At 41.3% G+C, this 23,841-nt stretch overlaps 1 protein-coding gene across 1 annotated transcript in view; it reads left to right on the forward strand.

Moving 5' to 3' along the window:
- Positions 1 to 23,841, forward strand: part of crybg2 (crystallin beta-gamma domain containing 2) — a gene marked incomplete at its 5' end in the record, with an annotated part of 89,865 nt that overhangs the window by 55,745 nt on the left and 10,279 nt on the right. Inside the window, 4 exons of the mRNA XM_084080361.1 lie at positions 2,645 to 3,836; positions 4,072 to 4,875; positions 14,815 to 14,862; positions 20,809 to 20,927. Coding sequence (XP_083936487.1) covers positions 2,645 to 3,836; positions 4,072 to 4,875; positions 14,815 to 14,862; positions 20,809 to 20,927 — 2,163 coding nt within the window. The remainder of the gene's footprint in view (positions 1 to 2,644; positions 3,837 to 4,071; positions 4,876 to 14,814; positions 14,863 to 20,808; positions 20,928 to 23,841) is intronic.

The following is a 23,841-nucleotide window of genomic DNA, read 5'->3' on the forward strand; positions in this document are numbered from 1 at the left end:
TGTGTGTGTGTGTGTGTGTGTGTGTGTGTGTGTGTGTGTGTGTGTGTGTGTGTGTGTGTGTGTGTGTGTGTGTGTGTGTGTGTGTGTGTGTGTGTGTGTGTGTGTGCGTGCGTGCGTGCGTGCGTGCGTGTGCGCGTGTGTGTGAGTGAGTGAACAGCAAGCACAAAGTTAAATTCAACAGCATAACAAATAATCAGGTGCCCAAGTAGTGTAGTGGAAAGAATCATGGGAACAAAGATATAGCCAAACAAGAAAAGGTAAGTTACAGGCACTAAAACGACAGCAGTAGCAAGTAGAATGGAGGAACAAATATTTTTAAAAAGCCTTTATCGTAAGGTGGCTGCGTAGTTAAAAAGATGCCAACATGGTTTGACTAGCATACCTGGTCAGGGCATGAATCATCAGGGCATGAATCATCATGCCACCTTACAATAAAGACTTTTAAAAAATATTTCTCCCTGCCTTCTTCCTGTCTACTAATTAAAAAATAAATTAGCCTGTGAAGACTTGTTGAATACAAATATTCAGATTACTGCATTACCCTGATACCGTGCATGATGTCTAATTATAATAATAACATTGCATTGTACTGCTTTTTAATTTGTACCGTTTTGTTGTTTTGATGCTTGTGCTGATCTTTATGTACAGTAGTTTTTAGTTTTTTAGTCATATGTCAATTTACTGTTGAAACTTGGAATATAGCCATGAACCTTTTTTCTTGTACGTATTGCCCTGCCTTGTATACTGTATACTATATTTTTCTCTTACGGGCTCCTGCATAACATAATTTCCCTCTGTGGACCTATAAAGTACCTACCGACCTTTTATTTGACAGAATTACCATTACTGAACAGTCACAGAGTGATCCATTTTGAAACGAGGGCAGCCATATGGCACATCGCCTGTAATGAGACGAGCAATCAGTCTTATCCTTCTATGACGAATACTTCTGAAGTTCCATACTGTATGTCCAACAGTGTTATTTGACCCTCTTGACCTAGACCTTTGACCATCAAATTGCACCATGTCGGATACTTGAGTTCGAGATTTAATACATGAAGTTTCACGGCTCTTATGTTGTGATTTGATAGATACAGTGTATTGAGTAAAAATCATTTCACAGTCACTTTGCAACTCAACTAAAACAGGTTTCTCAACGGTTCACATTATGATTTTATAATGGTATTTAAGAACGATCTACAGCAGAGGAGGCAATAATTCAATAGTTCATACAGAGGTTGTGGAAATTATGACAAATTCATACTGCTGTTAAACTTAAATATGATATACATCACTGTCTATTTCCTGGAAGGTATCCATGTTTTTCCAGAGATCAAAAGGGATTTCTGCCAAGTGCCAAGTTGCCAACTATGTACAGTAGCCACACCACCTAATCTTTCACCTGTGTAACTATTATACATAAAAACATGATTAACCTTTAAATGCTAAATGATTCATACATTTAGTATGGATTCACAATTACTGTTTAGCTTATGACTAGCTTATGACTCATATGCAGTCAGTATTACTGTAATCTTTGTAAGAAATGTGTAACCAACAAACTGGTTGAATTGTTTGTGTGAAAAAGTCAGTTAGAATCAAGTCTTTGTTAACGCCTTTGTGAGAAGTACTGTACTTAAGTGAAGGGTTGGGCAGTGTACAGCAGTATTTAAGAGGTGTTTTTGTAATTTTGAGCTGTGTCAGTTGACATCAGTTGGTAATGCATGCTGTTTAATACAAAATATACATTCAGAAATGGTATTAGACAGCAGTGTTGCTGCACAACAACAACTGTGTGAATGTCTAAGCATTGAATAAAGCTGACCTTGCTGAGCGATTTTACAGAAGTTGAATACTTGGATAATGTGTTATTTTCACTCCACTTCACTGTTTATTTTCACTTTCTACGCAGAAAGTGGAAAACGTTTATAGACCTTTTAACTCATAAACATGTCCTAGAAATAGCCAGCCACCTGTCAGACAGAACATGTGACAATGTTCTGTTTGAGTAGGGCCTCTGTAAACATTCCTCTGCAGTGCACGTAAGGCATATCTGCAGGATGCTCAAGGTTTACCTGTGTCATTTGCATAGTTGGTACATGATCACCACACCTCAAAAGGACTGGTTTAAGTACACTTCCTTAGGGTCTCTCTTTCTCTCTGTGGTATTGCAATATTACAGGTTTTCAAGTTATTGTCTTTTACTGCCAAGTGAAAATATGCTCAAAGATTGTAGGCCAAACCCATTGAGAAACTTTAAGAATCAGCCAACAACATTGTCTCTGACCCACACCATGTCCTGAAGAGTGAGTGCAAGTTGTTACCATCCAACCAGAGAAAGAGGGTTCCACTGTTATGTAGGGTTAGACTGAAGCACTCTTCTCTGCCCCAGTCAATCCTAAAATTAAATATAGAGCATGATCCCAGATCAAATTTACGTTGATGGGCCTTGAATATTGTCTTTTGTGATTGTAATGTTATGTTAAATGTATGCATTATTGTTTTGTTTCTTAATTATGTTTTTTTTTTGTTCCGTTCATGTTGTAAGTGGTGCTGCTGTGATGCAAGACCAATTTCAGACCAATCTAACAAATTATTAACAATCAATACATCTGTCTTTGTCTCTCTCTCTTTCTTTTTGTAGGTTTCTGACAGCCTCAGCTGTCTCCAGGCCAGCTCTAGACGTCCCTGTGTCAGGGATCCAGCAGCATAAACCTGACCCAGAATCTGCCAATGAGATGAATTCGGGCTACAGCACCCTGAGCACCGTCTTAACGCTTAAGCCCCCGTCTCCCCCACACGAGGGCAGGGACGAATCCAAGCAGCGCTTCCGCAAAGTGTCCCTGGTCAACAGCGATGCCGATCACTGCCCTGATACGGTGGACCGCTGTAGCACGAGCACCGCTGCAGCCGAGTCCTATGGGACCGATGTGGCCGAGTTCAATGGGGCCGATGCGGCCTCGTCGGAACCTGAGTACAAGTGGAGAAACTGCTTTGAAGGGGTTATACAGTATAAACCTGACCCAACACTGGAGTCCTCTCTTTCAGACTGTCTGGATTCCAGTGTGACAAACACCGCCCCTCTGTCCTCCTCCCCCCTCCCCAAGGCTCCAGTGTACATACGACACCTCACCACCTCCTCCTCCTCCCCCTCCTCCTCCACCCTTTCCCCAGAGACACCCAGTTCCCCCGGCAACAGGCTGAGTGACAGGAGCGACGTTTATCTGAGCTGTGAGAGCTCCGAGGCAGGAGAGGCAGCAAGAGGAGGAGCGGGAGGAGAGAACGAGTGGAGGAGGAGCGTCGGGAGCTGGGAGGAGCCTGCTGCACCTGCAGGTGATAGAGAGGGACAGAGAGAGAGAGAGGCTGTGCCAGAGAAGATAAAGTCTAGCTGGGAGACGCAGCCGCTTTCGCTCTCCGGTTTCTCTCCGTCGCTTCCAACCAGTGGCAACGACACCGACGCCCACAGAGTAGAGGGCAGCAACGACGACGACGCCGTTTTCTCTGGAGTGTTCCAGGCCACGCGCGTGGAGCTGGGCCCCGACCCCCCCGCCTCCCCGGACCAAGATTCCCCCTGTCAAAGTGAAATGGACAGCCTTGTGGACACCTTGAGGAGCATGGGACCCCCCCAGAGATCACGGGGTATGCGTGGGGTGCCACCGTCCCTTTTCAGCTCCCTGGCCCCTATCGTCGAGGACACCCCCAGCCATGCCAACCCCAACTCTGTCAAGTCCCCTCCGGCTCCAGGGGCCCCGGCGGAGGCCTCCAACATGGGGTTCAGATGGGCCACTCCGAAGGAGTCGCTTAGCCCTATGGAAATGATGAAGCTGAAACAGCAGGTAAGGCATGTGTACACACAGATAATGCAAATGTTTGTTTTATTTGCTTTACTGCAGGGAATGGAATACGTTGACGTAATGTGGAATCTTTTAAATAATAATAATAAAAGTTAAAAACAAAGTATAAAGACATTGTGCACATGGTGTGCAGACCTTACGAAGTACATGTTTTTAGAATTATATTATAATATAAAATAATGCTAATGATATCTGTGTCTTGCACAATGAGTTGCAGGGGCAGTCCGGGAGCAGAGGCCAGACGCTCCCCCTCAGAGCTTCTACTGCTAACAGCATTGTAATGAGGCAATCCTCGGAGACCGAATCGCTTCTGAACGGGGGCAGCGGGCTTCAGATGCCCAACACCGGCTCCCGTCTGGACAACAGTGTCCTCTTCTCCAGCTACCGGTCATCATCTGTTGACCAGCCCCTGGAAAATGGCAAGGCCAACTCCCCGGCCCAACGCTCGCTCTTCCGCACCAGCTCGCTACCGGAAACAGGGTCAACCAACGACCGCATAAGCACGGGACCGAGGGAGCTTGGCGGACGACACGGCACTGGAAATGAGCAGATGGCGTCCCCGTCCCGCTACGAGAAGTTCTCCTTCCTCCTGAACTCCTCTTCTCCCATGTCTGGTGGTTCCTTGACGGGGGCTGATGATCCCAACTCTCGTATGAGCAGACCCTCGCACCTCAATCTGGGCTCACCCAACAACAGCCCTGCACACCACCTCAGTCCCTCCGGCTCCATGGAGCACCACAGGCACTTCAGTTCCCCAGACTCCCCCCTCTCTAAGTTTGGCCAGACCCAGGGGATCGGTATGGGCTTAGGCCTGGGGATGGGTGTCGGTGCTGGAGCAGTGAGCACACAGGTCCTACAGAGGAGCTTCAGCAACGAGGGGATGCATCCGAATTCGCTCTTCGAGGGGTTTAATCCGACCCCGCTCTTCAACAGTGTCCATGGAGGGTCTCACTTCCAGAACCCAGAGCCTGAACCGGAGAAAGTTGTGGTGCCCAAATACAGAGCCTTCCCTGATGCTTATGTGAGTATAACTGCTGAACCGTTAGAAACTGAGTTTTTTGTTCCCATACAGTATAAGACACTGTGTCTGGGTGTCACAAGGTATTTGAGTAGGCCTCAGGGCGAGCAGCCCTATGAATAATTCATTTTGGATCGGGCCCCATGCAAAGCTGGGTGCAAAAGTTCAGGATGTAGCGGATGATGTGGAAATGATGTATTGTAGGTATACATTAAAACGTTTTAGTATGACTTAAGTTACCAATTAAATTCGATCGATTTGTTTACATTAAGAAATGTCCAGCTTTGACAAAACAAAATCCTTGCAGTGAGTGGGATGACTTGAAATGGTATCCTGGTCTACAGTGACAAAACACAATAGATTCCTCTCCATATATCCTTCACAAACCTGCACACAATGTGCATGTTCTCCTCTTATGTAGCCGGCTCAACACTGCCCCATCCCGGGACCCCCGCCCCCCCCCCCCCCCCCTCCATTTTCATCGCTGTCACAACAACACACATTTTTTTTACACTTTGCATTGGAGAGAAAGATGACGTAACACGTATTGTGTTGTGTGTCTCTCTGTGCACGTTTGTGGTCTGTGACGGTATGTTCATGAGTATGTGTGCATATGTTTTTTCATGTATGAATGTCTGCATGTGAGTAGAGACTCAGCCGGATCTGTAAAAAAATAGTTTTAGTCAATTTAGTAAATATGATATATAGTACACATACACAGCAGCGCAAGAATTCTTAGACTTGTCTTTTATTATGCCCAAGTCCGATTATATTTTGATGATATTGTGATATGCCTTTGATCGATGCATATTTAAATCTTATTGACTTGTTTATTGCAGTACAGTTATGGGCCCTACATATCAGCATGGTCATACTCTTGCCCCTGTTTCACTGTAACACTTGGCCTTCCTGTCTCCTACTTTGTAAAATATGTACAGTACGTCTGTCTGTCTGTCTGTCTGTCTGATCACTGGTCCATCATGTTTGATGCCACATTCCTATCTCATAAATCACTCTTGCTTGTGAATCGTACCCATTTTACTGCCAAGTAGTTCTCTGACTCTTATACAGTGTAGCTGTTCCCCTAACCAGCACTATTGAGGCCTCCCCTCCTTGTGTACAGTACTAGGTACAGAGCAGATGGTCTCTTTACTTCATTTTAAACTCTGTTGCTCCAGTAAAAACCTGAAAAACCTCAGCCCTGACAAAAAAAGTCACCTGTGCCCTTAGGCGGGAGTGAGACAAGCTACAGAGACTGCTTAGCTACATACCAATTTTGAGGGCAAAATGTTTTAATTTGTAAATATTCCCATACTCCCAGAGTTAATGTTAGCAGCATCAGGGTCAATTAACCCTGTTACTGCCTGTCCTGAACTAACTCCTGAGGTGTGTGAAGAATTGCTGATTGGCAAGCTTAAGATTTCTCATCTCTCCTCATCTCATCTGCATGAGTCTAGTGTCTGTCTGTGTGAGTGTGCCCGGAGCTAATCTTGCAAACTGCACGTACTGTACAGTATGTTTTTCTTTTTGAAATATTGAACTTTAATTTTATAATGGGAGTCTTATCAGGCTTATTATCTTATTATCACCTTGGCCAAATCTGGAATCATACATCATAGCCACAAGTCAGACATTAATTCTGAGATTCATATTGAGCAACGCCGTTCCCATGTGGATCCTGAGATCCACATGTTTGCAATTATGTATTTGGAAATGTGAATTGTAAACCTGTCTCTCTTCATCATCTGCTAGATAAAGTCTCACACATAAAGCCTACTACCTGCCCCTTGGACCTTGTTCCCTCATGTCTCTTTAGAGAAGTGTTGGACAGTACTATAGGGCCTAGTATCCTATCAATAATAAATAGCTGGCAGGGGTATCTGGTGGCTCAGCCAGGTAGTGCTCACACAATATGTTCTGCGGACCTTGGTTCAAATCCAACCTCAGTGTTGTCTCTCATGACTCTAATTTCTCTTTGCCCTTGGTGTTCTCTCAACATTTAACCCTAACCCATCTAAAATAATGCATAAAAATGCCACTCAAACCTTTTTTTATTTTGTATATACAGTATATATTTTTTTATAATTAACTACCTAGTAATGACTTTGTTCCATCTTGTTTTAAACATACAGTGGTCCAACATGTTATTAAAAATCCCAACACACATAGACCCAGCAGTTTTGGTCCTAAGGTACTGGAAATGTTTCCCCCAGCTTTTCCAGATTTTGCCACACCATAGCCCTAAGTCAGCTCTCATTAAAGTCTATAATGAGTACCTCAAGGTTCTATTGTAGGTCCTATTATATTTTCTGTTTATATGCTCCCCCCAGGTTATTTTTTTCATAAACATAGTATTTCCTTACCACTGCTATGCTGATGATACAGCTATACCTTACGCTGAAATCCAGTGATAATCACTCAAGTGTGTCCTTGATCGCCTCGAGGAAGGTTGGATGGCGAAAACCTTTCTCAAGCTTAATGAGAGAAGGATGGAGGTTATCATAATTGGTCCTCCTGACTCCACCAAAGGTTTAGCCACCAACCTAGGTCCTGTGTCCTCAAATCTACATACTCATGCAAAGAAAGTCGTCTTCGTTGATTCCTAGAAATTTGACAGACAAATCAACTCTGTTGTGGGCTGGAGCTTCATCTACAGTAGCTTAGAACCATTGCTAAGGTCTAAAGATCTGAAGATTGTGTCACGAGATTGTGACATGCCTTCATTTCCTTCCGTTTCCTCTGCAGTTAGTTCAGAATGCAGCTGCTGGGCTTTATTTTGCATCTCATGTGTACTTTTTCTTTACTTAAGTGATTCATTGTACAGCTCTGAGGACAACTTGTTCTTTATAAAATGAACAGGACCTTGGATGTCAACTGCCTTCTGACTTTTTCATGCCCTAATAGACACCATACAAAATTGACTAATGACTATTCCAGGCTGTCAGTGCAGTTTTCTAATGCTCCCATAAAGACGGTGCAACCACAAGACATGCAGGTGTGCCTTAGGGGAGATGGGTGGAGACGTCATGACATGTAATGAGGCCAGATCTCTATGTACTTTTTGTAAAGCAAGGAACATTAAATGTTCCCTGCTAAAACAGTGTCATGTTTAAGCATTATCTAGGGATATGATTGAATTCAACACACACACACACACACACACACACACACACACACACACACACACACACACACACACACACACACACACACACACACACACACACACACACAGCGAGCACAGCTTTCCATGCAAATGGTTTCCTGTTGTGTTGTCTTTTGCACTTGTAGGTATCTCTCTTGATCGGATGTGTCTATGTGTATGCACAGAGTGTGCATATGTACATACATACATACATACTATGTGCATGCACACAGAATGTGTATGCATGTATAATATTTGCGTACATGTGGGCAAAGGTGTGTCCACTATTGAAACTGGTAAACCACATTTATATTGCTGTGATACAACATGTGTGTGTGCACACACACAGTGTTGTTTGGTCAAGCTTTAACAAACTGCTGCCACATGAGGTATTTGCTGGCATTGGTCGCAGTCTGGCGGATATCCACTGGCCCAGATAGCAACTCCATTCAGGTCACAGCACACAGCTAGTCTTGGGCTCATGTTACTGACTGTGACTCATTGACACTGATGCACTGTAAAATCCTCTGTGCTAATTTTACTCTGAGAGTGTACAAATGTAAGCGAATGAATTGACCCTTATGGGTCCATTTGCTTACATTTGTACACTCGCTGAGTGTCAAAAAACACTGCAGATGTTACAGTGTAGGAACTTCAACATCAGTCAGCACCCCCTGCAAGCGGATATATTATGCTCTATGTTGCCAGTGGCCAGAATGTTTCAGTCTGGGTTAGATTTCTTTCAGGAAAATTTGTACAATGAACAATAGGGTTTGTGAGACCAACATCTTTCCTGAGTATTTATGTTGAATTGACCCCGGTCACCTAGTGCTCCACATAAGCATCTTCCAGCTTTAGCTCAGAAGAGGTTGCTATCCATACAAAAAGTAGAAAGATTCTCTGACGTGAACCTGGTTAGAGTGGGTTTTGCCACCACCCGATTATGATGTAAGAGCAAAATGGCCGCCGTGTGAATATGGTTAATGTCAAGTCCCCTAGGAGGTGATGTGACATTTGCAATGATCAGGAATATGTCATCGGAGACTAGCACTCCAACGTCAGGGCTCCTGTTCAGCAGGAATAACCAGGGAATCCGAACTAGGTCGGATTTGACTCGTGTACTACTTTCCGTTACTTGCTGTTATCGTAGGTGCTTGTACTCTCATAATGAAAGCTTTTTACACCATTGCACATCATTATGCACATGATGTAGGTCAGTTGGATGTCTAAAATATAAAAATGCCATTGTTGTAGCTTTAATATTCGTAGTGAAGTAGATATCTATTGACAGGACCTCTATTCGCCGGTAGAATGATATGAAGACAGTCTATCTTCAATATAGAGGTTTATTTGTGCAGTTATAGGTTACAAGTAGCATGGCATAAGCAAGCGATGGTCAAATTCTCCAGATTACAACACACATCAGTAATATTTATACCCCTTCTGTCAGTAGGCAATAGGTCTCGGCCACCCCGTCTTTTCATCTATTTCTTAATATTAGGCAAGATTAACCATCTTACTAGGCCATGTGGTTATGTTCATTGCAAATAGTTCATCTGTCTCTTGTGTACGATTAGTCTCTTATGATGGACGTCTTCGGCCGCCTTCCCAGAAGTTTTTTGTTAGTCTTTCTCAATAATACTTGGAACTCTTACTCTAAGTATGTAAGCTAAATATCTTTACTCTAACTACTTTTTATTCTGTCTCAGAATGAGTCACCACTTTCTGTGGTTAAATACAGACCTCAGACTACAACCACATACATATTGACATGTTTTCTTCAATACATGTGTTTTATCATGTTGTGTTTTATTATGTAACAATAAGTAGAGAAAAACTTTATGCAAAGACTCTGTAAGTCATACTGTCTGTAGAATTGCTTTACACTGCTATATCGTCTTCATTTGGAACTTTAAATTCAGACCTATATCCCAATGCCAAGGCATCAGAACAGTTACCACAGGTTAAGCTGAGACTCAATGCTGTTTGCAGCTGAACTGCTGGCCTCTTATCTCTAAGAGTAAAGTATATTTGACTTTGTTATCACAATAGTCTTAGTTGGGTTGACTTTTATTGCTTTATCCTTCTTCCGCTTTGTCAGCAGAGAGGAAAGAAGAGTTAAAATAGAGGAATTCGTTTTCAGATATGACATGAGAGAATAGAAGCAGAACATTTTGACAGGATGTTAAGGGGGTGTGTGTGTGTGTGTGTGTGTGTGTGTGTGTGTGTGTGTGTGTGTGTGTGTGTGTGTGTGTGTGTGTGTGTGTGTGTGTGTGTGTGTGTGTGTGTGTGTGTGTGTGTGCGTGTGTGTGCGCACACGCACGTGCACACACGCTCTCGTGTATACTCAATGGGACTTTACATTGCACCTCCTCTTCCCAAACTATTAGGAGGCGGATTAGCGCCTCGGCACACTAAAACCCTCCTGGCAAGCATTAGGAATCTATAAATCACAGCGTGACATTTTTCTTCTCCTCTGTTATTTTCTAAGTTTCTGTTGAGATCCCTGCCCATCCCAGCTATCTGTCTGGTCCTGCAGAGACGGAGAGAGACACGCCCCGCCTTTTGTATTTACCTTCACTTCCCTCCTGCTGTTCGTTTGATATTTGATGAGAACAACGTCGACAGGGTGAATCGTGGGCAGGTTGAGGTTGAGGAGGTAATGATAATAACCCATTCAAACCGGGAACGCATTTGTGTGTCTTTTTTAGATTTCTTTGGGCTATTCAAAAATAGCAGATCTACAAGCTCATAGCGCGCTATGAGCTTGTAGATCTGCTATTTTTTTTTTATTCGTGAAAAATTCGTGAATATATATTTTTCTAAAGCGAACATTTTTAACTCTGTACAACTCCTGGAACAAAATATTTTGAGATGGGGGTCCGTGGCCAAAATTCATATCATTTTGGAGAGGTCCTTCACATGAAAAAGTTTGAGAACTACTGATATTATAGCAACATAATTATTTTTCAAAAAACTTTTTTTTATCCCCCCAGAAGCAAAGATTTGAGTTATAAATGTTCCCTTCAAAACATATATATATTCAAAGATTTTCACGCACATTTTCACAATTTAAAAAAAATAGCTGATCTACAAGCTCATAGCGCGACACTCGGTGCGGCGCTATGAGCTTGTATATCTGCTATTTTTGAATAGCCCAAAGAAATCTAAAATGACACAGATGCGTCCCCGGATTGAATGGGATAAGAGAGGATGAAGAAAGAGATTAACTCTTCCTTTTCTCTGCCCCAGTGCCCCAGAGAGTCTCATTTTGGATCTCCCATCTGTCACCAACGTGTCGGTGCATATTTTGAATCAGAGATTTGCTGAGACTGCATGTTCTCTTAACTGCATGCACGAACAGCCTTATGAAGTGGCCAGCTGCAGCCTGCAGGGAGGGAAGGGATGTCAAAAAATATGCTTTCATGTGGATTTGCATATATGTGTGTGAGCCTGCATGAGGGTTCATTGAATTCAACCATTTTCTATCAGAACTGAGGATGGATGGATGGATGGATGGATAGATTGATTGATTTAGTAAAGCAGGGAGATAGTATGGGTATTATTATTAGTTCCTCAGGGACCAAAAGTGACATCAGAGAGGGGAAAGAAGAAAAGTCATGAGCATGATAGTGCTTGAAGTAGAGAAATCAAATCAAACAGAGAAAGTAAATCGTACAGCACATGGCTGAAGGGTAAAAGCTAATTTATACTTTGTGTGTCCCTTGGCCAAAATTATGTGTTTTGTTCAAATGACTTTAGGCTAAATGTATTATTATCCTAAAGAGACAGTGAAGAAACCGATCCTCTTCAACAGCTGTTCAACATGTGTATAACACGTGTATAACATTGTTATATATGACTAATTATGAAGAGTATCTCCACGTTGTATTTGTGTATTGACTTGCCCCTGGTAAGTTCTCTTTTATGACCCACTGATAAAACACACATCCTAGCAACAGTGTTTTTTTCTCAATGTGGTCTTCTCTGCCAGCGTCTAATGGTCTGGATGTTCAGTAATTTAATCCACAGCACTTAAGACATGAACGTTGGATTTCAAAGATTATACTGTATGAAACCGGTTTCTCACAGTTCACTTGTAAGGACATGTACTTGTTGGTGTTTTGATTTCACCCACAGCTTCTCTAATTATATTTATTTGCCGTTATCTCTGTCTCTGAAACAATACACTGGATTCAAGCTATATTCAGGCTGGCTTACCAGCCACACAAATCACACCAGTCAATGGCATCTTGGCAGGAGCTTGTGACTTTTACAGACAAATACCCATAATCCCCGCCTAGATCCAGTCAACTAGACACATTTACCATGGTTCTGAAAATGACCAGAAACAAAGAAAACAAAGAAACAAACTAGTAGTGTCTCAATCATGTGAGGACTGAGGACTATACCGTGTCAGGATTCCTCTATTGTTCTTTTAACGGCTTGAATCAGGTTCTGCTGCCACAAACAAATGACAGATGCCCGCAAAGGATGCTGAGCACCCAGTAAGGTTGACTTTAGATCCCAGACGATGCAATAAAGTCATTGTTTAGTATTGGCAGTATTATCCGTGGTTAAGTGAGAAAGAAAAGCTGCATCCGCCCAAATAACAAGTCAAGTAGGAAGATTAACAATGTGTTGTAATAGTACTCCCAGCATGGTATATGATATATGGCCGATAACTATGCAGCTCCATTGTGCAGGTATGCTGGCTTTGACATGCTGCATTTTGTTGTTGTTGCACATCATGGTAACCTCGGTATAGAGTTTGATATTCATGAGATTTTTTTGAGTGAATGACTTTCTCGAAAATGAACGAGAACAAAAGAATCCTAAGCTCCTTACACACCGGGGGCGATTTTTTTATGCGAATAATACGTTTTATTTTAAAACCTTATAAAGTCAATGCAAGCTTCCATGGAGCGAAAAAGCGTCTTTTAATTATTCGGAACGAGTCCGAATTTTGCGTATATTTGCATAATCGCCGGTGTGTAATGACCTTAACTCTTATGTACTTGTACACAATATGTAACTTTTTTTTTTTTTTTTTTTTTTTTATTGAATGTTCTGAATCTTGCAGGGTGAAGTAGGATTTGTTATTTCCTAAACAACACTGAACTCAATTTGTTTAGTAAAATCGACTCATATGCATATAAACGATCGCAGACGAGATGCAAAAAGGATTATTGCATGTGTTTTGTTTAGGGGGAAATTTCTATGGATGTAATTCACTGTTCTAAATATACTGTAGTCCTATGTATGTTTTACATGTTGTTGTCCTGTGGTGGAAAGGAAGCCTTTGAACCACAATGGCATGCTAGATATTCAGATATGCAAGCCAGTCAATGATACTGTTGTACGATTGTCTAAAGGAGGCCTATTCAACCTCTCATCTTATTTTCCCAAAGAATGTGAAAAGGTGTTGTGTTGCTGTTTGGAAAGGTCAAGACGCAACACTATTTTCTCAGTGATCTGTAGTAATATCTTCACACATCGGCCCCCTGGAGAGTCTTGGCAAACTTTGAAAACAGCAATGCATTTTCAAATCAGTAACGCTGTGATGCTGATGAAGACCTTTTTGAACTAATAGATTAATAATAATAATAAAATAATAATAATACATTTTATTTGTATTGCACTTTACATTTGAATAAACCTCAAAGTGCTACAGTACAGAATAAAAACAAAAAAGGAGGTTCTTAAAAAAAGAAAGAAAAAAAACAAGCACGGGCGGCAAAGAAAACCCAGGGGTTAAAACCCTTAGGTTTTCTCTGCAAATTGGTCTCTTTTAGGGTGTAGGGAAAGGTGATATGGAAGATAACCTGTTTACTAAAGAACTCCCAGAGATCAGAGCCCGGCTGATATCTGAGACCAATGAAACACACAGTCTCGTTTAAATCAGTACACTGGTCACAGGGTGCGGGCACATTCCAACTCACACAGGTAAACATCCGAAAATTCCAACCACCATATCAGACAGACCCTCAGTGAGGACACACACACACACACACACACACACACACACACACACACACACACACACACACACACACACACACACACACACACACACTGAGTGACAGTAGATTGGATCAACTGTGTGCTCGATATATTTGTCAAATTTCAACCACATTCTGTACCACAACGGTCTAATCATTGAACCAACCTCAAGGATGAGCACACAGAAAGCCTGCTGACCTTTCCTGCTGTGCAACTCAGCTGACCTAACATAGTGATTATACCATGAAACACTGCCATAACACACGTGCATCAGCAGCAGTCAATATAGGCGGGAAAAAAAGCTAAAATTGCAGATCTACAAACTCACTATGCGACGTGAGCTTGTAGATTGGCTATTTTTGCAGGGCGACACCATCCTATGACGAAGTATAAAACAGGGCTTAAGTTTAACAGGTTGAGCAGGTACGAGAAGCCATTGCTTCTGTTTAAAGAGATCGTTGTTAGGTCAAAATGGATGAGTTTCTCTCTCCTCCCCTCCCTTGTGTCTCCAGAACCCGTCGAGCAGCGTGACTTAATTACATCCAATGTTCAGACAGTTTGTGATTCCCTGTCATCTTCAATCATACCTTCCTCAGTCTGAAATAATTTGATAAATTTAATATTTGTTGATTTGTTGACCCCAAAGCTGTGTATATTTTAGTTTCTCTTGTTTGATAATGATTTATCATTCACAACGTTTGCTTCACTTCTTCAATTTTCAAACTAGAAAATGCATTAAAGATTTACCACTTGCTTAGTGTGGTGACATTTTCCTTTCTTTTCTGTGTGTTTAGCTCACCAAGGAGAAGGAACATGGAAAACTCAACCCTCGACCTGGAAAGGTGAGTCTAAACACAAAACATCCAACAACACTTTTCACTGAACCTCACATATGTTACAAAAATGGTCTGAATTTCTATAGGACCTTTATCCAAAGCGCTTTACAATGCATCACCCATTCACACACACCAACGGTGGAGGCAACCATGCAAGGAGCCACCTCATCAGGAGCAGTTAGCCATTCAATGTCTTGCTCAAGAGCACTCCGACACAAAGTCAGGAAGCGACAGGGATACAACTGGGAAGCTTGTTCTAGTTCAGAACTTCTAGGTCTAAAGTAGACATCTTCAAACATCTACAGTCTGGAAATGAACCTCCTATAGATGAACTTGGACTGCTTAAAAAAGTGTCACCTGGTGGCAAGGCAGACTTTTCTCTGGATGATTCTGTGTTGTGAGGGTTGGGTTTCATCACAAATAAGTGTGTGCATCACAATAATACGAAAACGTTTTGAGTTTATTGAAGGACAATAAGGCTAATTAGCCCAATATTGTAGACAATATACATGGGATGCACATTTTTGTAGGGAATAAAGAGATACTATTTGGGTTATTACACATGACAAACAGACCCGGGAGCCAAGGTAATAGAATATGAACCAACACAGACCCAATTGATGATAATAAAACAAGTAAAGTGTGGAATAACTTGGTGACACATTGCAGTTTCAAGTTTCTTACCATCATGAACATAACAGTAACAAAACAAAACAAAGCTGATGATGATGTAGGCTACTGTGCATTAAAACTATAAATGAGGTGTAATGATCAGTTGGTGTAATGATCAGTTATTTGCACATGCATGTAACTGCAAACACTTTATTATATAATATGGCGATTAATTTATCATCTCGCTGGAAAAATAGACCTTGCTGGTCACAGTGGCCGGCCAAATAATTGCCTAGCGGAAACACCGCTGGTTACTCAGTCTATTCATTTGGATGTTACCTGACACATGACAACATGAGGCCAAATCTTGACAGGGACTGTGATGTCAAACCTCCATCCAGCCAATTTATTGTGTCTCTATTTTATTTACCCAATTAATCGAAACCTCTCAAATAACTAAAAAGGTTCGCTTAGTAGAGTACAAACCCCTGACAAGACAAGACAAGTCTGTCTGTCTGTCCATCACACCCAAATTGAGGAATGCTGAGCAAATTACCACTTTGAGTCATTTGTTTTTTTATAAGGACATATTTGAGTGGCTTAATAAAGGTCAAGAAAACAACTATTAACACATTTTACTGCATCTGTCACTGAGGGGTTGTATGGACATGAAAGCAATCCTTTGCAACTAGTGCCTTGAACTAGTAGAACTATATTCCTTTGGGTCCAATTGGCATAGCAAATTTTCGGCCACTTTGTGAAAAATACATCATAGTATTGTTGCCGACATTATGCCAGCAGTATTCCTTCCAGGATCAACACTCCTTTTTCCCTACAGTATAAACTTTGTTGTTTATTGTTCATTGTCAAGTAGCAAAAATACAAGCTCTACAATCTACAAGCTCACAACACGTTGCAACCTGTAGGTCTGCTGAATGTTTGCCTATTATGACATGCCCAGACTAGGGACACTATTGTTATCGTTTTGTTTCTCACCAACACATTGTTTGCGTGGCGTGAAAGACGAATGCTTTTGATGGTCTGACATGATGTGGGTTTTGTGGATTTTTTAAGCTGGTTTGACGGAGATCCTGTGTTGAGTGTTGACGGAGGACTTTACTTTATGCCGTAGGCTGTCTGCAGTGGTGGCTGGTGGATTTTTCCCCAGGTAGTGCTACACCAAAAATTAAGCCAACAATAACATGTACTATTATCTGTTATCACACTAGTTTCTTTTGATGGGCCCTGCCCTAGCAGTAGTCATTCATTTGTGAAAGACAGACATAATTAATGGCATGAGCAAACATTTAGATTAAGTACTACACCTTTTTGTACCTTTTTTGGCTAATAATAAAATACTGCTGTATTATATGATTCATATCCATTCACTGCAATAACAACAGACACAAAGTTAGGTTTTATACTGTATGTTAGGCTGTATTATACTTATTCTTAATCCTGTATCATACAAACCAAACCGCGTGTAAATCGGTTGAGAACTGAGCGAGTTGTGGTGATTTTCATGCCTCAATAAGCTTGGTTTATACTTCAACGCACGCACAACAAGTCACCTCCGCGACGCATTGTGGGCTTATAGATCGACGATACTGTCGTGCATCGAGGCATAACTCAGTTAGCATAGACATAACAAGGCATAGAAAGTGAAGCTCACCAGTTGGAATGAGGTGCAGCAGATCTATGTGTATAGATATCTATGCGCTATTTTGCGCTGCAAACCTGCGCACACGGTGACCCCGTTCACTTGCATTGAAGAGTGAACAACGCATGTGTGAAACTTAACATTGCGAGTCAATGGTAAAGATTTTTGCCCACACAGCTAGGCACAGGTTTTTATCTTCATTTTATGGCAGATTATACATTTCACTCACTAGTCATTAACTATATAATATTTACCTTTGTTTGATCATTTAAGATATATATATAGAATATATTTTAAAGTTATATTTATTCAAGGAAGATCTAGGTTTGGGAGAGCTGGTGCGGCGCAGTAGCGCCAGCTATTGACTAGCCGCTGCTGTCTGTTTGATAGCTGTCAGCTTCACGTCAGTCAGTGGAAGGGTCCTGGGTGGAAGGGGCCGCACCAACACGCTCTTTCATCACACACACACACACACACACACACACACACACACACACACACACACACACACACACACACACACACACACACTCACTCACTCACTCACTCACTCACTCACTCACTCACTCACTCACTCACTCACTCACTCACTCACTCACTCACTCACTCACTCACTCACTCACTCACTCACTCACTCACAAGCACTGTAATACAAGTATACACAGAGAGAGAGAGTTGGCAGGCAGACACTCAAAGCAGAGTTTTCAACCCATTATTATGTGTACTATATAATTTTGTTCGTTTCGTGATGTGAGATGTAACATCTGACGTCGGCTTGCATGGGCAAATTTGCATGTCTGTGATTGGCAAATTCCTGTACATCCCATAAGCCGGAGGGACAGAAGTGTTGTAGTTTACTTTACTAGCAGAACTTCTAACCCATAGCCTAGAGGGATGATTGCACCGTGATTTATACATTCAAACAAATGACATGGTCGTCGCTGATCGATTTGAAAAATATTTTGAGTATTGAGGTCCTTGACTTTGTATTCGCAGTGTGACCCTGATCGACCTATTATTGTGCAAGATTAACTGTGGACAGACAGACAGACGGGGGTAAAGATAATTACCAAAGAATGTCAGCTGTGACTGCCATACAATGCCTGCTGTATTTACCTGTGAGAACATGGACAGACGGTTTATTTTAAAGGTCAGACCTGCTCCTGCATGCAACGAAGCATCCATGGAGGCTAAGAGGATCAACATTGGACCCTCCCCTGTGTGTCATATTCCATGCCTCAGGGCAGTATAGCTGAAGTAACTGATTTAATACAGTTCAAGATTTAAATTACGTGGGTGGCACTGCACTCAAATCCAGACACGACTTTCACTACGTCCCTGCAGGTAGAGTTGGCATTTAGGTCAGATATCTCCCCGTAGAGTACTATTCCATGCTTCAGGGTCCTTCGCATGAATTAAGTTACTTTTGATTACAGTAGTTCCACACCTTTTAGAATGATTATGAAACAGCCCAACGAAAGGATAGCCATGACCTGACGCCGACTGCGATTTCCTCCATTATTATCTCCAGATGCAATTGATTTCATTCACCTCTTTTCCACCCGTTACCAATGTTTGGAATCTTAACCACTTGAACCCTCTATTCTCAGTAAAACCGAGTCTGTCAAAGTCCAACGCACCCGCTTTAAGTTAAAAGGTGGCCGTGCCTTTTCGGTCACTGCTCCAAAATTGTGGAACAGCCTACCTCTACCGATTAGGTCTGCAGCCTCCTTGGATATTTTTTAAAACGGACTCAAAACCCACCTGTTTCCCTGGCCTTTTAAAAAGCTCCTGCCTTCATGGAGACATGGTTGGACACTTTTTCATGTGGTCCCACTTTTTAACCTCAGCTATTTGTCTTCCTGTTTGGATTCTGTTTCTGTATTTGATGCTTTTTGTGTTTTAACCTTGCGGTCTTTGAGGTGTGTTGTAATTTTCATGCTATGCAGCACTTTGTTCGGCCTTTGGTTGTTTTTAGTTGGTCTTTGTTCCGTCTGCACCAAATCTCTTTCCCCAGATGCAAATGTTTCCCCAGAATAGGCATACTGGGATTCAAGTGGTTAAAGGACGGCATCACCCATTTTCAACCTATCTTCATATAATTGGTCCTCACTAATGCTCATAATAAAATGGTACCATTTTTGTCCAGTTACATCATCATTAGGCAGGGTTTTTATTTTACAAACAAGATTTCACATATTTTATTTTATTTTGTATTAATGCGAGAACAATGGCTTCTATTATAGCATGCTAACTCTCCAGGAATAGAAAGCCTGAAGTTTCTATTAGCTTGGATTCCCCACCGATGATGTCACTGGTTGGTGGGTTTCTGAACTGTCCACAGCCTTCCTCTCAGACACAGACAGCAGACAAACATTTTACCATATTATAATGAGCATTAGTGATATGAAGATAGGTTGAAAATGGGTGAAGTCGTCATATAAGATAACATACAGTACAGTGTACATGATTTGCATTAGGCTCGCCCTGCGGCCAAAACATGCTGAAACTGGAACTTTGTCCTCTGTGTAAATCAGTGTCAGGGTTTCATGCATAGACGTGAAACTTGCTTTCTTCCCCGATAGAGAAAATGATTAAGATGAGTCAGGGTGAAGTAATCCTTTATTCAAGACTTGTTACACTCTTTAGCCTCTGGACGTATTTTCATGTAGATTTTCAACAACTGTGCTGTTGTTCTATACTAGTGATTCTCAACCAGTTTGCATTATTAGGCCACGGACCCCTATATGATATGATGACAATTTGCACCTCTGAGACCCAAATCCACACATTAAAAATCCTGTGTCAATTTAACTCTGACAGTGTACAAATGGAACCAATTTTAAGGGTCCATTTGGTTCCATTTGTACACTCTCTGAGTTAAAGGCCCATAAGGGGTCCATTTGGTTCATTACTATCATTAATTTAGCTTTGGACCCCTGGAACCCCCTTAGGAACCCCTGGGGATCCCCGGAACCCATACTGAGACCAGCATGGCCTACACTACAGAATGCTATATTCTAGATGTAAGACCTACACACCTGAGGATGTGACTAATATTTATCTTAGTGGCTTATGCTTCGGGCGATGTTGCTCTGGCACTTTTTTCTTCAGTACTGGTTCACTTCTTACATTCGCTTATCATTGTTATTGTCATTACTGTAACCTTACCTGTGACCTTAAAGGGGGTGTGCGTGATATTTCCAGCTCTGTATTAGGTAGATATTAGATATCTTTTGGGGGTTATGTCTCCTCATTGGATAACATTGGTATCCCGACCTGAAAATACATTTTCTGTTCAAGAGCTGAGAAACAGGGAGACCCTGTTACTAAACAAACACTCTTGAGTCTATAGCAATGATTACTATTGGAATATAGAGCCATTACATTTTAACTAAAACATATCACTGACACTACCTTTAGCCTGCCTTTTTTAAGTTCTATGTACACTCAATATATTGTCATACTGTTCCACTTCTATTCCTGTACATGAACTTCTAATGAAAGCTTCATGGATGTGCCAAGTAGCTAGTAGAGTTAATGTGTCTGCCTCACCCTGCATAATTTCTCATTGTTCAACTCCACCCAGAGAACTTGCAATACAATATCCTGTTGTATCTAACCCTTTGGTTGTACCTCCTGCATTGTGACCTGACCTTGCATGCCCTCCCCATGTATAGATGTATATCTTTGACCGGCCAGGAATGCATGGAGAGAGGTACGAGGTACGCAGTGATGTGGTCGACGCCACTCCTTGGGAACTGCAGGAGACCATCTCCATCAGGGTCATCAGAGGAGGGTGAGACCACACACACACACACACACACACACACACACACACACACACACACACACACACACACACACACACACACACACACACACACACACACACACACACACACACCAGGGTACCGATTACATTCATTCCAGAGTGCTGCATAAATGACTTACTGTATTTATTTTTAAGATGCAATTTTGCTATGTTTTCCTCTAATTATCATAATATAATATACAAATAATGTCTTTCGCACAATAACATGCAATAGCACCAAAACCGGGACCTAATGTGTTTTATCTAACGCAAAATACAACCTTTATTGTAACAAAAACAACAGGAGAGCCACTGATGCACAATGATATTACGAGAATGAGCCCTGATATGTTATCAAATCTGTAATCATGTTGATTTCATGGATGTGTCATATTCTAGCTTTTCCCCACTGTGTACAGTCAAACAAACACCACAAATTTTACTTTGCCTTTGCCGCTGTTAATTTACTTATTTGAAACTGTTTTGTTAACAAGAAGGGAGTGTGTTACTATAGAGGTACATTTTGTGATGCAACCATCAAACTTTATTTATTTTGAATTGGCACCCTTATAACCCAGAAATCACTAAATAACTGTGTTTGTCTGACATCTGAAATATGAGCCCTCGCTCCAGATTGACTAAGTACTCCTGTATAAAAAAGCATGTGGCATAAAGCACCATACCGGTGGTCTGGCATGTTAGTCCACTCACTATGACTCAAGGTATACTAGAAATTACTGCCGTCTATTTTCCAAAGCATACTGTACCGTGCGTAGTTTGTTTGACTTTCTAAGGTTAAGGTTGGATTCCATTCATTCCAGCTGTGGTATGAAAATTAACGCCCAAATACATGAAACTTGCTTTAGGCTAAATAGTTAACACGACACACAACATTTTATTGCATGTTTCGCTTCTGTCAAAAAAAACAGACCTGATTTTAATGATTTATGAAAAAGTGAAATAAGAAAATAAAGCCATTAACAGAAAAATGGTCAATACATATAATGTGCCTAATACAGTAAGCTGAATAGACAATAGACAATGACATTCACAGCTTAGTCACTCTCTTGCCCACTCTTTCTAACACATGTACAGCATACTGTATCTATATACTGTACACACACACACACACACACACACACACACACACACACACACACACACACACACACACAGCCCTAATCGTTGTGTGCTCTATTTTACAAAGATGTTTATACAGTGATATTTATCCAACACATAATTACACCACTAAGCATACAGTATAATCCTGCAACTATGGAGCTTCTAAGTACCACATGTATGCCTGTATCGCCTCCCTCTGTAGCTGTGATCTGCATTCATTCATCATGAACATCCAGGCCAGAGTTGTGATTCAAGAGGGTTTGTCACTCAATTCACAGAAGTACAAACAGCAAAATGTTGGTGTGGCATGCTCTGCACACTGTGCTAACAATAACTATATACCGTTTAACAACATTGTGATTAAAGGCAGTGATATTTGTGATATTTTTGGGTTAAAACAAGACGCCCCCTCTACACCAAATCTCTTTAAAACTCTCCTAATGTTCGCTTATTTTCGCTGATCGTTCACCTACAGTATTATGACATGCACAGAATAGGGACGTTAGGGTTCATGTGCTTAACTAAGATGTACTCTAGTGCTACTGTGTATTAGTATTTACTTTGTATGCTGTTTGAATATAGACAGTATAAACATATACAGTGTGCGTGTACGTTTGTTTGTATGTATGTGTGTATATACTGTATATGTAGACTTAGTTCATCATAACTTAAAATGCAGATCTGTTTCACTGTATGGTTCTAACTTACACATGTATCTGTCATACTATACTGCTATACAGCTCTCTTGCCAATGATTGAAGTGATCATTCTTTTTTTTACAGACATTGTGCATTACACAATGTAAACAATGCTAGTGGAGCTACTGTGTTTACACGTGACAGGACGCTCCAATCATGCTACAATCATGGCCTTTGTTCTCTCCTTGTCACTGCACTCATGTCTGTCATTTGTCATCTGTCATCGTTTTAGTCTGGATTGTCAGTTATGTTATTGATTCTTTACATGTGGACACACCCTACCTCTGAAACCTACCAAACTCGATAGTACTTCTACTCCTATCCCTGTGTTCTCCATGACATAGATAAGAATCTGTGCTGTACCCCCCGCAGGGTGCCGCGTTAGGCATGTGAAAAAATATTATGGTGTTGGTCTTGATTTTGTAACACCGATGGTTTCCCACCAAAGTTGAAAAGGACACAACGTTCTTAGCAGGGAGTCATTTGGTGGCTGTTCTGCCGTTTGAAATTCTTGGCTTGATGCTGCTCTCAGAGTAATTGTAAGGCAACAAGATGGAAAACAAGTAAACGTTTGCCAACAAATCCGCAGACAGTCTGAGATGGTATAACGAATTCTGGTCTCTATATTAAGAGACAAATTTATGCACCGTTGAATTAGCAGTTTAAGGAATGTAATGCGTAGAGTTAGAACTCTGGTTGGTTCTGATCTGACATTGATCATTGGTACGGCTGGGCAATTAACCGAAAATATATCAAAACTGAAATTTAGAACCCCTAACCGACTTAATCTTGCTCTTGTAGGTTAATCGAGAAGCAGAGCTTTTTGTGATAATTTATTTTACGTTTCTTATGTATATATCCACGTATCGACACAAAAAGATTTGAATCGATTTTTTATAATCGACTAATTTGATTAGTCTGATGAACCACTTTGGCATGCAAACATTGTGGAAAAAGACGATCTACAAGCTCACAACGCGTCGCAATGCACCGTGTTGTGAGCTTGTAAATCTGCTATTTTTCTTTTTTATAATCGTTCGTTAATCGTAATCGAGGCGAAAGTTTGAAATTATCGTAAT

Source organism: Gymnoscopelus microlampas (assembly GCF_963454915.1).
Source record: "Gymnoscopelus microlampas genome assembly, chromosome: 15".
Classification (NCBI taxonomy): domain Eukaryota; kingdom Metazoa; phylum Chordata; class Actinopteri; order Myctophiformes; family Myctophidae; genus Gymnoscopelus; species Gymnoscopelus microlampas.